This window comes from Alligator mississippiensis, chromosome 2, assembly GCF_030867095.1.
Source record: "Alligator mississippiensis isolate rAllMis1 chromosome 2, rAllMis1, whole genome shotgun sequence".
In the NCBI taxonomy this organism is placed as follows: Eukaryota; Metazoa; Chordata; order Crocodylia; family Alligatoridae; genus Alligator; species Alligator mississippiensis.
The window spans coordinates 184,466,224-184,483,627 of NC_081825.1; the positions used below are offsets into that span (position 1 = coordinate 184,466,224).

Consider the following 17,404-nt stretch of genomic DNA (forward strand, 5'->3'; position numbering starts at 1 on the left):
CTCTGGAGGAGCTGAATGAAATACGTTCTGAAGTGCTCTGCTGGATTGAGACCCTACTCTACCTAGCAGCATTACTCTTTAGGCAAGTGGCTGCCAATATGCCTGTGTTATTTTGTTACAAACAAAAATGATGAAAGCGGAAGTGCTGTGGGACTGGATTCTGATCAGTTCTTTACTGTCCTGAGAGAAGGGACATGAGGCACAGACAGAGCAAATTCATCATAATGTCATGCTTCACATCTGCCATTCATTGCTTGACATGAGATGTCCTATGTAAAGAGTAAACACATGTATAGTACAAAATCCTGCTGATATTAAGCTGATTTTCTTAAATCTTGAGAGTGACTGAAGAGGGATGCATTAGAGTATCTTCACCAACTTATTTCCAGGTTTGTAATGTGGCTTTGGATGTGAGTCAGTGAGTGGGCAGCTAGGGAACAGTATGGCTTCTGTTATGCTGTTGTAGACATACCCCAGGTGGGCACAAAAGTCCACATGCACGGGGAAGCTGTAGGATAAGGGCCCTAATAGAGTAAGAGGGGCAATTTGAGGGATTTCATATAAGCAATGAATCACAGAATCATAGAAAATGGGGGCTGGAAGGGACCACAGGAGGTCATCTAGTCCAACCCCCTGCTCAAAGCAGAACCATCCCCAGCTAGATCATCCCAGCCAAGGCTTTGCTTAGCCGGGTCTTAAAAACCTCCAAGGATGGAGATTCCACCGCCTCTCTGGGGAACCTGTTCCAGCACTTCACCACCCTCCTAGTGAGAAAGTTTCTCCTAATATCTAACTTAACCATTGCTCCTTGTTCTGTCATCTGTCACCACTGAAAACAGACTAGCTCCATCCTCTTTGGAACCATGCTTCAGCTAGTTAAAGACTGCTATCAAATCCTGTCTTCTCTTCTGCAGACTAAATAAGCTCAGTTCCCTCAGCCACTTCTCAGATGTTATGTGCCCCAGCCCCCAAACCATTTTTGTTGGTCTGTGCTGGACTCTCCCCAACTTGTCCACATCTTTTCTATAGTGGGGGACCCAAAATAGGACACAGCGCTCCAGATGTGGCCTCACCAGCACTGAATAGAGGGGAAGAATCACTTCCCTCGATCTACTTCTACCAATGCAGCCCAGTATGCCGTTAGCCTTCTTTGCAACAAGGGCACACTGTTGGCTCATACTCAGCTTATTGTCCACTGTAACCCCCAGGCCCAGTCACCAGCGTGCAGTGCGTGGAATTATTCTGTCCTATGTGGAAGACTTTCACTTGTCCTTATTTGAACCTCATGAGATTTCTTTTGGTCCAGTCTTTGAATTTGTCTGTCTTTCTGAATCCTAGCCCTGCCCTCCAGCCTATCTAGTACTTCAGTAGTCAGTTAGAAGATCTTTCTCCTGGAAGGTATAGTCAGTCAGTCCCCAGGCTGTAGCAGTGCATGGGATTCTTCCATCCTAAGTGCAGGACTTTGCATTTGTCCTTGTTGAACTTCATGGCTAGGGACAGAAGTTACACATAAAGTGGTTTAAGTGATCAGAAACTGGTTTAAACCTGTAACAGAACAGAAGCTCAGGGCACATAAACCAGTTTCAAAATGGCTGAAACTGGTGTAAAATAAACCTGGTAGCCTGTAGTATTAGACTTAACTAATTTAGAATTTATGAAACTTCTGTCCCGGACCCCTTCCTGGCTCAAGTTAAATCAGAGTCCCCCACTATCCCAGGATTTTGCAGCCCTGGGTTGGGCTGGGCTGGGTGTGCTGTCTGCTCCCAGCTCCTTTGCTCCCTAGCTGGAGCAGTGAGGTCTGGCTGACAAGTGGGGAGGGGGACAAGCTCAGCTAGGGATGCAGACCAGTCTGTAGGGGGGACTGCCACTCCCCCCCTGGCAAAACCCATCTGGGGTCGGGGGGGGGGGGTTAAACATCCCTTCCCCCGCTCAAACGTATTGCTGACTGCAACTGTGGACTACAAATCCCAGAGGCACCTGGAAGCAGGAAGAGGAAGTGATGATGAGCAGCCCTGCAGAGTTGTCCTGATTTTAGCCTGCAAATCCCAGAGACTTTGGGGGCAGAAGAAGAGGAAGTGAACACACAGCCAGGAAGCCATTCTCTAGTGCCCCCAGCTTCTGTCCTGAGCCACTGCAGGCATGTGGCTGCATTACCTGAATCAAAGGTAAATGTCTGTTCACTTCTGTTTCAGCTTAATCTGTGCATTTTAGACGAACCTGAAAAGACTGAATCGATTCAGCCTCAGGCTTTTTCACTGTCTGTACTTAGGCCATGAAATTTCTTTCGGTACAATCCTTCAGTTTATCTAGGTCACTCTGAATCGTAGCCCTACCTTCCAGTGCATCTATTACATCCCCCAGCTTTCTGTCTTCCATAAACTTGCTGAGGGTGCAATCCATCCCATCTCCCAAATCATTTATGAAAATATTTCATAGATTTCATAGACATTAAGGCTGGAAGGGACCTCGGAAGATCATCGAGTCCAGCCCCCTGCCCCAGGGGCAGGAAGTCAGCTGGGGTCATAGGAACCCAGCCAGATAGACATCCAAATGTCTCTTGAAGGTGTTCAAAGTAGATGCTTGAACCATCGCCTGTGGCAGGCTATTCCAAACCTTGGGGGCTTGGACAGTAAAGTTCTTCCTTATGTCCAGCCTGAAATGGTTTTTCAGGAGTTTATAACTGTTTGACCTTGTCATCCCTTGGGGTGCTCTGGTGAACAAACATTCCCCCAGATCCTGGTGAACACCCCTCATAAACTTATAGGTGGCCATCAGATCGCCCCTGAGCCTGCGCTTTTCCAGGCTGAAGAGTCCCATAGCTCTCAGCCTCTCATCGTAAGGTCTGTTTTCCTGACCTCTGATCATGCATGTGGCTCTTCTCTGGACTCTCTCAAGCTTCTCCACATCCTTTTTAAATTGTGGAGCCCAAAACTGGATGCAGTACTCCAGCTGTGGCCTCACCAAGGCCAAGTACAATGGGAGAATGACGTCCTGGGATTTGCTTGAGAAGCATTTATGGATGCAAGCCAGCATTTTGCTCGCTTTACTAGCTGCAGCATCACATTGAAGGCTCATGTTCATCCTGTGGCCAGTCATGACCCCAAGTCCCTTTCATCCATAGTGCTAGCCAGCGTAGCACTGCCGAGCCTATAAGGATGCTGCAGGGTTTTTTTTCCCAAGGTGGAGAAACTTGCATTTTTTGGTGTTAAACACCATCAGGTTTTCATCTGCCAATTTCCTGAGCCTGTCAAGGTCAGCCTGGATCACCTGGATCACCGGTATTAAGGAAAACCAGCCCCAGGACTGACCCCTGGGGCACTCCAATTGATACTGGCTCCCAGCTAAACATTGAGCCTTTGACTACTACCCATTGAGCCCGACAGTCCAGCCAGCTTTCTATCAACCTTACAGTACATTCATCAAACTCCTACTTACTCAGGTTGCTTGCAAGAATTCTGTGGGAGACGGTATCGAAAGGCTGGCTAAAGTCAAGGTATAGTACGTCCACTGGTTTCCCTGCATCCACAGAGCCAGATATCTCATTATAGAAGTCAGTCAAGTTGGTCAGGCATGACTTGCCCTAGGTGAATCCGTGCTGACTGTTCCTAATCAACTTCTCCTCCAAGTGCTTAGAAATGGATTATTTGAGGACCTGCTCCATGATTTTTCCAGGGATTGAGGTGAGGCTGACTGGTCTGTACTTCCCTGGATCCTCCTTCTTCCCTATTTTAAAGATGGGCACTATATTTGCCATTTTTTAATCATCTGGGACCTATCCTGATTGCCAACAGTTTTCAAAGATAATGGCCAATGGCTCTGCAATCATATCAGCCAACTCCCTCAGGACCCTTGGATGCATTGCATCTGACCCCATGGACTTGTACACATCCAGCTTTTCTAAATAGTCCCTAACCGGTTCTTTCATTGCTGCTCACCTCCTGCCCAAACTATGCTGCCTAGTGCAATAATCTGGGAACTGACCCCGCCTGTGAAGACTGAGGCAAAAAAGGCATTGAGCACTTCAGTCTTTTCTGCATCCTCTGTCACAAGGTTGCCTCCCCATTCAGTAAGGGACCTGCACTTTCCCCGATCCTTCTCATGCTACTGACGTACTTGTAGAAATCCTTCTTGTTACCCTTCATGTCCCTTGCTAGCTGCAACTTCAGTTCTCCTTTGGTCTTCCTGACTTCATCCCTGCATGCCCAAGGAATATTGTTATACTCCTCCCAACTTGTTTGTCCAAGCTTCCACTTCTTGTAAGCTTCCATTTTGTGTTTAAGCTCACTGAAGAGTTCTCTGCTAAGCCAAGCTGATCACTTGTCACATTTGCTATTTTCATGCATATCAGGATGATTTGTTCCTGGTCCCTTTGTAAGGTTTCTTTAAAATACAGTCAGCTCTCCTGGACTCCTTTCCCCCTCAGCCTGATCTCTCAGGGGATCCTGCCCATGAGTTCCCTCAGTGAGTCGAAGTCTGCTTTTCTGAAGTCCAGGGTTCATGCTCTGCTGCTCGCCTTTCTTCCTTTTGTCAGGATCCTGAACTCAATCTTCTTGTGTTCACTACTACACAACTTGCCATTCACGTCTACATCCCCCACCAATTCTTCCCTGTTTGTGAGCAGCAGGTCAAGAAGAGCGTGGCCCTTAGTTGGTCTCTCCAGCACTTGCACCAGGAAGTTGTCTCCAGAACTCTCAAAAAACCTCCTGGGCTGCCTACACACTGCTGTACTGCCCTCCCAGCAGATGTCAAAGTGATTGAAGTCTCCAATGAGAACCAGGGCCTATGATCTGGATTCTGCTAGTTGTCTGAAGAAAACCACATCTATTTCATCCTCCTGCTCTGGCTATTTAAAGCAGAGCCCTGCCACAAGATCACCTTTGTTGCTCTCCCCTCTATCTCCAGTTTCATAGTGGAGCTCTAAGCATTCCTGCAGTTCTTTTACATACAGCAAATCTCCTCCTCCTCTTCACCCCTGCCCATCCTTCCTGAACAGTTTATACCCATCCATGACAGTGCTGCAGTCATGCGAGCTCCCACCAAGTCTCTGTTATTTCAATCATGTCATAGTTCCTTAACTGTGCAAGGACTTCCAATTCTTCCTGCTCATTTCCCAGCTCTGTGTGTTCATGTACAGACACCTGAGGTAACAGGCCAATTGCCCTACTTTCTCAGGAAGAATGAGACCTCTCCTATTGCCCCCTCCTGCTTCTTCTTTCTTCAGATCCCCCACTTCCCCACTTACCTGAGGGCTTACTTTCTCAGGAAGAATGAGACCTCTCCTATTGCCCCCTCCTGCTTCTTCTTTCTCCATATCCCCCACTTTCCGCCACTTGCCAGAGACACCCATCCCCTGACAAACCTAGTTTAAATGCTCCTCACTAGGTTAATGAGCCTATCCACCAAGATGCTCTTCCCTCTCTTTGTCAGGTGGATCTTGCTAGCAATCCTTCTTGGAACAATACCCCATGGTCAAAGAAGCTGAATCTCCACTGGTGACATCACCTGTGCAGCCATGCATTGATTTTCAGGATGTGTCTGCTCATGCCAGAGCCCTTCCCTTTTGACCAGAAGGATTGAGAACACCACCTGTGCCTCTGTCCCCTTCACCCTTGTACCCAGAGCCCTGTAGTCACTCTTGATCTGTTCAGGGTCTCCCCTGGCGGTATCATTGGTGCCCATATGGATGAGCAGCATGGGATAGTAGTCAGAGAGTCAGACGAATTTCAGTAATCCTTCCGTGACATCTCAGATCCAGGCTCCAGGCAAGCAGCACCAGGTCAGGCTGGCAGATGGATCCCTCTCTCCCTCCCAGGACAACAGGTCAAGCTGGTAGATAGATCCCTCTGTCCCCTGCAGAAGGGAGTCTCCAACCACCACCACCTCTCGCTTCCTCTTCATGGCAGTGGTCTTGATCCTCCCCACCATGGGGATTCCTGGCCTCTTCCACCAATAGACTGTGCTCTTTCTTCCTGCTCGGTTGCTAGCACTCCATATCTGTTCTCCAGATATGGCACTTCATTCCCATCTCCAGGCAAACCACTGCATGTGGGGATGATGACTTCTTCTTGCTGCCAGAAGATGCAAGCTTCTGGCTTCCACCTTACTGAGAGTCCATGCTGTCTTCCTTTTCAAACACCACATCTGGCAGTCCTTCCTCCATGGTCCTTCTCCAGCATGGAATTGATGAAGTCCTCATGGAGGATGCTTTGTAGCCTTGCTATTTCCTCTTGTAGCTATCTTGCTGTCTCCCTGAGAGGCACCCCCAGAAGGTACCCCTCACATTGCAGGCACTCACCTACCTGCCTGATGCTGGACAGAGTCGGCAAGCCTCCGTCTATACAGCACCAAACCAGGACCTAAGTGGAAGCCTCAGCGGTGTGTGGTCCTGCCTGGACAGACACCTCCCAGGTGGAAGCAGAGGAAGAGCTGGAAGTGGCAGTGGCTCTGGGATTAGGACATCTTTCAGCTATGTATCTGGGTCTTCTAATCTGCTGCCTCTCACTTTGTGCCTGTTTTTCTAAGTGGACCTTCCTTAGCAAACTCCTCTGTTGCTGGCCTGTTTGCTCTTCCTTGATCTAAAGGGTTCCCTTTTCCTTGCAGCCTCTTCCCTCTCAGCAAGCTTACAGTGGAAAAATGGGAGAGAGAGTTTTCAAGCAAACTCTCCCTGGTTCTGGACTCAAGGTAAACAAGGGACTTAAAACTCAGCAGCTAGACCAAGACTTAGCTACTAAAAAAACACTATGTAATTAGTCAGTCTTAATTACATATAAAAAAAGGGATCTTGCCTCTCAGGCTCCCCTTCAAAGAGAAGGGCAGCAAACCCACCTGTGAACTGAGTAGTGAACTGCTTGCATACTGTCCTGATAATTATTTTTTGTAATTGCAAAATGCGTCCTCCCACCTCGAAGCAGAAAAAAGGGGCAACCCCCCCCCAAAACCAACCTCTACCTCCCCCCCAAATCCCACAACATTTTGGAAAAGTAATTATTTTCAGAGGGGTTTTTTTTCCAACCATGAATGAAAAGTTTAGCCATTCAGATGTTAATTTTTATTTTTTGATCAGTGATGCTTTCTTCTTATTTGTCTGTCTTGGTCTTCTGTGTTCAGTCATGCTTTCGTGTTCTTTTCTCTCTTGTCATTGGTCAGATGTTTTGTTTTGCATTAGCTTGTCATAGTCATGTGTCACAGGGTTCATGTGATTCATAAGAAAAGTAGCATAGTGGAACAGGCCAAAGGTCTATCCAGTTTCCTGTCTCCAACAGTAACAAGCAGTGGCTGCTCTAAAGCAGGGGTGGCCAACCTGTGGCATGCATGCCACAAGTGGCGTGGACAGTCACTGTATTTGGCATGCTGCAGATTGGGGAGGGGGTAGGAAGTAGGGGGCAGAGTGGCACTTGGAGAGGGTAAGACTTAATTTGTGGAATGCTTGGACTTTAACTTGTGGCACACCTGTCAAAATGGCTGGCCACCACTGCTTTAGCAGAAGCATAGAAGACACACAGGGGCATGTTCTGACTGATCCATTCTGCCTCATAACTTCCCAGTTGTCAGCAGTCACAAGTTTACGGGATGTCCTGAGCCTGAGGTTATATGTCTGATTGTTGTGTTTAATGGTGTCACAACCCAAGGGTGTGATTTTTGTTTGTGTGTGCTTCGGCACTGCTAAATTATTTCCCGCCACTCGGAGCTTTCTTTGCAGGGTGCATTTCTTGGTTGCAAAAAGAAAGATGCACGCTGCAAGGAGTTCCCACCATTTGTATTTAAATTTGTGCCCCACTATTGGCTGTTTCTAAATTATTCCCACGTGGTGGCTAGCGATTGGTTTGCTAGCCGTATAAGAGGCTTGAGTGGTTTCCGCCCAAGTTGGAGGACTCCACAACTATCAGGAGGAGGAGACTTCACGTCTCGTGAAGATCTCTAAGCACTGCGGAGCCTATTGGACCTAGCGTGTATATCAAGAAGGCTACAGGGGTCTGATCAGCCTCTCGCCTCTCCCCGTCGCCGCCTAATCCCTCGACGTACCCTTCCCTGTGTGCAAGTTCCTAGCAAACTTCGTGTGAGTGAATCCAGAGCTCTGTCCGAGTCTTTAAACTGGGACTTAAGTGAAGTTTTCCTGGAAGTTTTCCAGCCTGCACCGCGACCATCTACGGTGTAAATAAACAATCTTAAATCAACCATTAAGCGTCCGTGCCTAATTCTAGCGTGCCGCCTGCCTTCTCTGACCCGGCGTGTCTGGGCTGCTGGCCACAGCCCGCCGCGCGAAAAAAGGGCCTCGGACCGCTCCCGGCCCACACATGGCGATGAGGATGGGATCAGGGGAAAGTACGCTGGAGCTAGAATTAGTTAAGAACTGCCCTTGGCGCAGTGGAAAACGCCAAGTAGAAAACTTTATGGAACTGGAGGCGCATATCACTTATCACCAGGCGGGCGGAATGGGTGAGAGATTTATCAGCGGACGCCTTTCGCTGAAGGGAGAAGAGGGAGCTTCCGAAGATGGAGCCCAGAAAGAGAGGGAAGTGTATCTGCACCCCGTGGCATTCAGGTGTATGATGAGCGATGAGTGGGTCCTGTTCAGGCCCCTCGACACTGTGTTCCTCGCCAGAGTCAACCCGGCAGGCGCAGTAAACCCGACCCTCACCCGGGAGTGTGCCCGTTGCCTAAGATATGCTCGGGGGAGTGAAGAACCGGTGCCAATCGGCCGGTTCTCCCCCTTCATGGTGGCGTCTAGACTAAGGGGTCACGAGCTTCCATCCGAGCTCCGTGAAGATCTGGAGATGGAGGAACGCACCACAGATGAGAGGGTGGCCCCACAATACGACAAAGGGGGAGTGCTAACTGCAACTTTTCGCACTGTAACCGATCTAATGCAAAAAAATGTAAGTTTGAAAGCCCAGCTGCGTATGGCTGTTCGAGCGGTCAAAGAAGCGGCTGAGAAAAAGAATCCTGAAACGCCATCCCAAGATGGCGCTGAGCAAGAGGGAGACCGCGTAGAAGAACTGGAAGAGAAGGGTGGAGCTTCGGAGAAACCCACGAGAGTTCGGTCAGCGACTCCGCCCACCGACGCAGCGTCGTTTCCGGCAACCCCGCCCACTGACACAGTGTCGCTTTCAGCAACCACGCCTTCTTGCCGACGAAGGGGAGAATCGAGCGGAGGAGTGCATCCGCCCCTCCTGCCTGAAGCAATAACAGCAGCGCAGCAGCAGTCCAGCCTACAATAACAACTAACTGAGTTGCTACTGCCTACTATGCTCACACCAGAACTGAACTACAGGATTTGTGCAGAGAGTCAAGAATCCAACCTGAAGAAACTCTAGCTGTACGGTTGGGACGTTTGGTCATGGAACTTGGATCCGACCTGCTGAACCAGGAAGAAGCAAGCTTCTTAGTCAGACAAGCTTCGTGGAGTAGAGGACATGTCACTGACATCGACATGATAGCAGTTAACATTCACTGGCCTATTCCACTGCCAGCGCTTGTTGCAGGACTAATTGGTCAGAAAGCCCACGTATGGCATGACTGATGGCCAGAACATACCGGCGCAGAACATCTCATGCTAGCAATCATTGGAGTCTCGTACTGTGCCTGGAACCCCAGAGCATGTGCGCTGGGACTGACATCACTCCAGCGAATAAGACCATGGCCTCACCGTCATCTATGAGATCCTGGAACCGTTCCAGTAACCATTCACAGCATAGATAGTTGTCTTGAGGTTTATGGGCGAAAGAACATCGCTGTCCTCCTGATTCTGCTCAACCCAATGATGAACCAACCTGTGAGTAACCTCCTTCGTCAGTTGTCCCGACTGCGTATCCTGATGGAGCCAAGATTTATCCGGTGATCGGGAACGTCGACACCCGACCGAAATTCAAGGCACAAGACATCACAAATCCGATCTTCCATCATTGCCACAGAGAACACCAGAAGAGCGATACATGTTTGGATTTCTCCTACAGTGTTCGGGACTCAATAAGCGGCAACTTCGGATTTTACGGGACGCAGGCCAATGGCAACTGTCCTATGAGTTAGGTTTTCATTATCTAGAAGAATTAGACGACGGCTCCTCGATGATTTCATCTAGTTGAGTGTGCAAGAGAGGGTAGTTTAAAGTAGCAAACACTTGTATTATATAGAAATAATAGTATAGTTCCATGGAAATTTTGTAAATATTTTGAGATAAGTTAACTCATTTTTTTTTGAGAGTTTTATTTACAGATCCGGAACTCAGAGTGCGTGGTGAAGAGAAGCCCCAAGAAGGATAACATCATCGAGAAGTGAGGGCTTGACACGCGACTTCGCCATGACACCCACTGAAGCCCTGATCGTGCAGCTTTTTGTTATGAATCTGATTATGTGTATATGTATTTGTGTTGGTTATTATTTGATTCGATCCCTAGAGGACGAACTTCTTATGTTAGCGAATTTTGTGTTTACCCGTTTAGTTCGACGACCTGTGATAAGAGCTCTTGATCACTCGAGTGATGAGCGTGCAGCATAATTCAGCTGTGCCTTCAGCAAGGGGGGATGTCACAACCCAAGGGTGTGATTTTTGTTTGTGTGTGCTTCGACACTGCTAAATTATTTCCCGCCACTCGGAGCTTTCTTTGCAGGGTGCATTTCTTGGTTGCAAAAAGAGAGATGCACGCTGCAAGGAGTTCCCGCCATTTGTATTTAAATTTGTGCCCCACTATTGGCTGTTTCTAAATTATTCCCACGTGGTGGCTAGCGATTGGTTTGCTAGCCGTATAAGAGGCTTGAGTGGTTTCCGCCCAAGTTGGAGGACTCCATGACTATCAGGAGGAGGAGACTTCACGTCTCATGAAGATCTCTAAGCGCTGCGGAGCCTATTGGACCCAGTGTGTATATCAAGAAGGCTACAGGGGTCTGATCAGCCTCTCGCCTCTCCCCGTCGCCGCCTAATCCCTCGACGTACCCTTCCCTGTGTGCAAGTTCCTAGCAAACTTCGTGTGAGTGAATCCAGAGCTCTGTCCGAGTCTTTAAACTGGGACTTAAGTGAAGTTTTCCTGGAAGTTTTCCAGCCTGCACCGCGACCATCTACGGTGTAAATAAACAATCTTAAATCAACCATTAAGCGTCCGTGCCTAATTCTAGCGTGCCGCCTGCCTTCCCCGACCTGGCGTGTCCGGGCTGCTGGCCACAGCCCGCTGCGCAAAAAAAGGGCCTCGGACCGCTCCCGGCCCGCACAAATGGTTCCTGGTGTACCTGCCTCCATAAACTTGTCTAGTTTTTTGGGGGCCTCCACAACACCCCGGTGCAATGAGTTCCACAAGAATGAGTTGTGGAGAAAGGTGCTTCCTTTCATTTCATTTTTGCCGTGTTGCTAAGAGTTGTTTTGGGTGCCTCCTACTTCCTGTGCTATGAGAAATAGTGAATAACAGTCCTCTATTCATTATCTTTCCACCCTTCATGATTTTATGGATTTCTATCATATCTCCCCTCACTCATCTCTTTTCCCTTTTTGGTCCCTTTCCTATTTCTATTATATCCATTGAGTCAGGGCTGCCAAAGGTACCCATGGTACTCGAGCCATGGGTGCACTGTAGATTTACATGCTAGCAAAATTATGTTTTGTTCTTTGATTCCAACCTCTCAAAATGATTCCAACCTTCTGTTTGCCTCTGACTGCCCCTGCACATTAAGCCAATATTTCCCTGAGAAATTTCCACAATCACCCTAAGCCTCTTTTCCTGAGTGGTAATGGTTAATTCAGAGCCCATCACTGTGGATATATAGTTGGGGTAATATTTTTCCCTGTGCATTTTCGCACGTATCAGTGTTGAATTTCACCTATCACTTTTATTGCCTACTCAGTCAGTTATGTGAGATCATTCTCTAACTCTTCACTGTCTGCTTTGGGTTGGACTGTCTGGAATAATTTTGCATTATCTGGAAACTTTGCCACTGTTCAATACCCTCTGTTTTCCAGAACACTTATAAACATGTTGAACAGTGCAGGTCTCAGCACATGTACTTGTGTGACCTCGTGATATACAGTAAATTCACAGAAGTTTAGAGGCTGGAAGGGACCTGGTGAGATCATGAGCTCCAGCCCCCCTGCTCTGGCAGGAACTTTTCTTAAAAAGTACTTTCCACTATTGTGGAGGAATGACCCTGTAGTTCTTCCCTTTGTATTTTTACCTTTTAACCAATTTTAACTAGCCTAGATAGATTCATTTTTCTTGGGCTTTTTGGGGGGCCAGAGGTGTGGGGGAGGAGAGGGCAATAGGGATTGGGTGGTGGCAGTGGGTTGTTGTCTTTAAGATTGCAAATGCTGACTGTATACTTGGATGGTGGGATATTTTCCAAGTTAAAAGTGTTTGTTTGTTTTTTTAAATTACAATCAAAACTTTTCATTTTTTCAATCACTGATTTTGAAACAGAAAGCAACTGTGATAACAATTCAGCTGAAGTAATAAAACTGTAGTCTTTTCAAAGAGCCAAAATACTTTTGCTATGTTAAAACCCCTCAGAATGGTGTTTTTTTCCCCCACAATCAGCTCTGCGTTAGTTAGTTCAGACACAGAGCACAGCTGTCTGGTGGCAATGACTTTTGCTTACATCAGACTGGGTGGGACTTGCTCAGATACACCTATGCCAACTAGCTTTAAATGATTTATCTCAGGTATTGCTAGCAGTGCAGCTGTAGTGGAAGTCTCAAAACAAGTGTACGCCTACCTTTTTCAGATAAGTTTTGCAGCCTGCACTGAGCTGTTATGCTGCTGCAACTAAATTCATAGTAATGCCCAAACTAGCTCATTTACTGCTCACCCAAGTATGTCTACATGAACTGCTATCATGGCAGCGACTTCAGTGTAGATGTGAAAAGTTTTGTATCTCACTGAGCCAAACAGTCCTTTTTTCTCATGAATCTTCTGCGCAACTCACTCTAAATATGGGTTATCACAGGAGACATAACTGCTGACAAAGCACTACAAACACAATAGACAGAGGTAAGAGGGTGTAATAAGTAGGTAAGAATGGGGAAAAGGAAACAATCCAGAAATTGGACACACTGAATGAGTGGGGGATGTGGCAGAAATTGCTGGTGATGGCTTTAATAGAAATAGCGTTCTCTTCACTTAGGAAATTAGTCTGAATTGTGCCCATCTGGATGGAAACCTAGTGCTTTTACTTGCGTTCCCAGTGAGGCATCCATTTGAAGCTTATAGTTCTTAAGCTTTTACTTTGCCTTCAATTTTACAGACTGCATACATGAGGTGAAACCTCCAGCATGCCAGCTCCTCTCCAGGCATGTTTAAACAGCTTGTTCAAAAAGGTATTTGAGATGGAGAGCAAAAGGACCATCAGTTTGTTGTATTTATTAAAGCCAAAGCTGCTTTTATTCCTCAGCACAGAAAATTGGGAAAAAATTACAAAAAGAGGAGAGTATTTTCAGAGCATTTGGATTTAATGTCTATCATTGCAGTTGGGAACCAGAGCTCCTTAAATGTTTCCTGGTTACTTTAAAAAAGAGATTTCTGGCTCTCCCCACATACAAGGAGAAATATTATAAAAGGCAAATGAAGAAAATAAGTAGTCCAGGGTCTGGCGCACAGCCATCCCATGCCTGATTGTCAGGATCAGATAGGGGGAATAGCTCTGAGTCTGAACCAGGACTGGGACTGCCTGGTGCTGAATCCTGACACTCAGCTGAGCACTGGGGTCTGGCACAGAGCAACCCTGGAGCCTGGTACAAAGCCACCTCCTGCCCCGTTGATGGGATTGGACTGGGAGTAGCTCTGGATCCTGAACCAAGATGCCCCCTGCTCTATCCCAGAGGGTGTGAGGCATGCAAGTAGGGAAGAGGTAGCTTCTCTCATTCCAGCTGCAAGTGCTGGTTTAGAGAGGTACCCTGCACAAGCAATGGGGGATGGGAGAAGCTCCCTTATCCTCAGCTGCTTGTGCTGAGCGGCTTTTTAAATGGGGGAGTGTACTAGTCTCCCTATGTTTGAAGAAGGGTGTTTGTTCCTGAAAGCTTGCAAAGCACATTTTTTCCAACTATTTAGTTAGTCTAATAAACCATATCACATCTACCCAAAAGAAGCTTTCCCCATGCCTGTCTGCACATCCCCTTTAGAAAGGGGGGATGTGCCCCTCATGAGCAGCTGGGGAATGGGGAGCTTCCCCAGCACATGCCCAACATGTGCAGGGGGGATAGGGAAAGATCCCCTATCCCCAGCTGCACTCACCGATTTAAAGAGCTGCCTGGTGCTAGCAGCTGGGAATCAGGGAGCTTTCCCATCGCTTGCTGCTTGTGTGGGCTCCTCTTTACACTAGTATGTGCAGTGGAGGATGGGCGAGCTCTCCCATCCCCAAATGCACCATGGGGGGCACCCTGTGCCTGATATCAGAGAGCCTATCTCTGATGCCAGGCTTACAGTAAGTGCTCTGGAGCATAAGCAAGCAGGCAGGTATTCAACCAGGACTTCCAGCTGTACACTCGCTTTTTAATGATCCAAGGCACTGTGTGCCCGATATCAGGGAAAGGCTCCCTGATATTGGGCTTATGGCACCCTAGACCTTTAAAAAAGTGGGAATGCAGCTGAGAGCCCCACCTGAACACCCACCCACTTTTTTATGTTCCTGGGTTCCCTTGAAAGTGTCACCTGTGGGGTGGGAAGCTCCCAGCCCCCTAGATGCTGCTTCCACATTTGCAGGGGGTGCAACTGGGGAGCAGAGAGTCCCTAGCTGCAGGTGCTACCTGGGCTGGTAGCTGGAAGATGTCCAATTGGAATCTCAGGAATTTTATGCCCCATTCCCAGAACTGCACAATCTGCTGTGCATGCCTGGCATGGCAGATCATGTGATTTGGGGAATGAGATGTAAAATCCTGGGACCCCAAGTACATGACTGCCTTGATGTCTGCCAGCAGCCATAGAATTCTTTTAGTTCTGTGCAGAGAGAGTCTTGTCCCTGAAGAGCTTAGAGTTTGTTTGCATGGCAAAATGAAATGCTGTGTGGGCTACCTAGCTTGGGGGGTAGCTGTGTTAACACTTCATTCCACTTGGTGTGTTAAATGAGCCTGGGTATCTGTATGTGGTATTGCACATCTGAAACCTTGGGCTTTACTAACTATCATAGAGCGGTTCAGCCATGAAGCCAGGTTTCTTTAAACCCAATTCAAGGTCTAGGCCATTAAAACAGTGGTTCTCAACCTTTTTAGACTCAAGACACCACTGTTAGACACAATGAACCTCTTGAAAGATGCCAGCTCTTTCATTTTTTTTTGTGTTTTACTATGGAAAAACTAAGCAATTCCATTGCTGCAAAGAACTCAAAGACCACAATAGGTCAGAATATTTCTAATGCTTTGGTTTCTGTTTGAAATCTCTGAATTTATCTTGTGAATCATATGTAGGTATCTGCACGCCTAACAGTTCTAATACTGCGTGGCATCTTTAAAAGGATTGTAGAGCACCCCAGGGTACTACAGCACCTTAGTGAAAATCACTGCACAAGGCTACAGAGCCACTCAGCCAGGATTGTCTCCGAACTCCTAAAGCCATCAGTTACCCAAAGAATTTGGGAGTGACCTGATCACATGGTGCTTCCTGGTTTCCATCTGAGAGATGAGATGGGGACATACAAGTATTGTCCTGTTGTTTTTAATTTCTCCCCACTGCCAAGCAAGACTCAGTACTTCATGTTGAAGATAGCTCAATCCTCATTAAACATTTTCCTAATTTTGATTTTCCAGATGCACTTTGGCATTATACTAATTATCTGTTTTGCTCTGTTACCTGAGCATTGTGAGATAATAATGATGCTTGGGCAGGTGAAATGCAAATAAACAGCGTACCAGATTTGTTGTGGAAGATTTGGTTGAATGTTATTGATTTATAAAGATGCACTTAATTAGTAGATCCTGTCAATTTATAAAAATCTATTTCTATAACAATCGATTTCTCTGTCTCTTAATTACTAATGTATGGAATATAACATTCTTTTGGCAGTAATGTAACCTTTGGGGTGAAGAATATACATCAAAATGTTATGGGCTGGTCCTTACTTGACGTAAATCCATATAGCTCCATTGACTTTCATAGAGCTGTGCTAACTTACGTCAACCAAGAGTCTGGTCCTTTCAGCTGAAGTTTACTCACCCTATAATTTTAAAAACAGAACCAGATATAATAGATTTCAAGCCCAATAGAATCCCATTACAACCCACTATTCTGACTTGCTGCGTAATGCAGGCACTAGATTTTCACCCCGCAGTTGCTGTAATAAGTCTGTAATTTCTGGTTCTGCTCCAGTGCATCTGTTAGAAAGGCATTTTTTCCTAAGGTAAAGATTTCACATCTACTGTCTCCCCTGGTAATTTGTTGCAATGGTTAATTACCTTCACTATTAAAAAAAAAAAAAAAGAAAAAAAAAGGTGTCTTTTTCATTCTCAGTGTATCTGGCTTTAATTTCCAGTCATTGGTTCTTGTTATGTCTTTTCTGCTAATTTAAAGAGCTCTTTGAGCAGAAGTCTTCTGCCCATATAGTTACTTCCTTGCTGTAAGGTAGGCAGTTTTTACCATCTCCAACAGAATGTAGCAAAGGATATAGAAACAGAAGTCCCATTGATTTCCAGGGGAACTGGTAATATTTAAAGCCTTTCAGATACTTTTGGAAGCATCTCCCTTTGGCTTCAGGTGAGGTGGACTACTTGAATTCTGTTTCTGTGGATTTGAAGGTCATTTTTTACCTCCCCCTGGAGACTCAACTGAGACTGGAGCAATTATCCACCCACAGCATATGTGGCCATTAGGGAAGTAATGCTGACTGAGCACCCCTGGTTTTGCTCAGCATAGCCACTATTGCTGGAGGCTATTGAGGATAAAGCACCCTAGGTGCCATGATATTTAATGGTCTGGCTATTTTCAAGCCTTTGTGTGCAGACAATATTCCAGGTCTGCTCTTTCCAAATGGAAGCAGATATATGGATGGGAACTGTGGGATGGAAAATAAATCTCTTCAACTCCACATGCCCCATTCTGTGCTGGGAACTTCCTTAGTTATTTAAAGTCATAAAGCCTGACAGCTTATTATATCATGTAGAGTCTTCTCTGTCTTTGCTTCCTCCTCCTCCCCCCTCCCCCATGTGACATTTTATAATTATTACCTTCCCTGGAAAACTAACAAATGTCACCTGGTTTCCTTCACAGTCTCTATTAACTGTCAATGCAATGCAGTCTCACTTAGAGTGAGAAATCTATTCCAAAGGGAATATGAGCTTCTTTAGTCTGGCATTGTTTTTTCCTTGTAACCCAAGACTTCAAAGTGGACATATTCATGTTGTTTGCCCCAATCTGTCAGTGCTGCAGAGATGCTTAGGAAAGCAGAGCAGACAAGTGGTGAGATTGCTGGAAACTGACATTTTGTACTAGAAAATAGGCAT

General features: G+C 46.6%; 1 protein-coding gene across 3 annotated transcripts in view; it reads left to right on the forward strand.

Annotated features, from left to right (window-relative positions):
- The window catches only part of TSPAN4 (tetraspanin 4), an 878,022-nt gene that overhangs the window by 254,566 nt on the left and 606,052 nt on the right, over positions 1 to 17,404 (forward strand). The window contains exon 1 of one of the 3 annotated variants that reach the window (XM_059722558.1): positions 2,071 to 2,165. The exons of the other annotated variants lie outside the window; for them this stretch is intronic. Coding sequence (XP_059578541.1) covers positions 2,140 to 2,165 — 26 coding nt within the window. The 5' untranslated portion in view covers positions 2,071 to 2,139. Of the gene's footprint in view, positions 1 to 2,070; positions 2,166 to 17,404 lie in introns of those variants that run through there. 3 annotated transcript variants of the gene reach the window in all.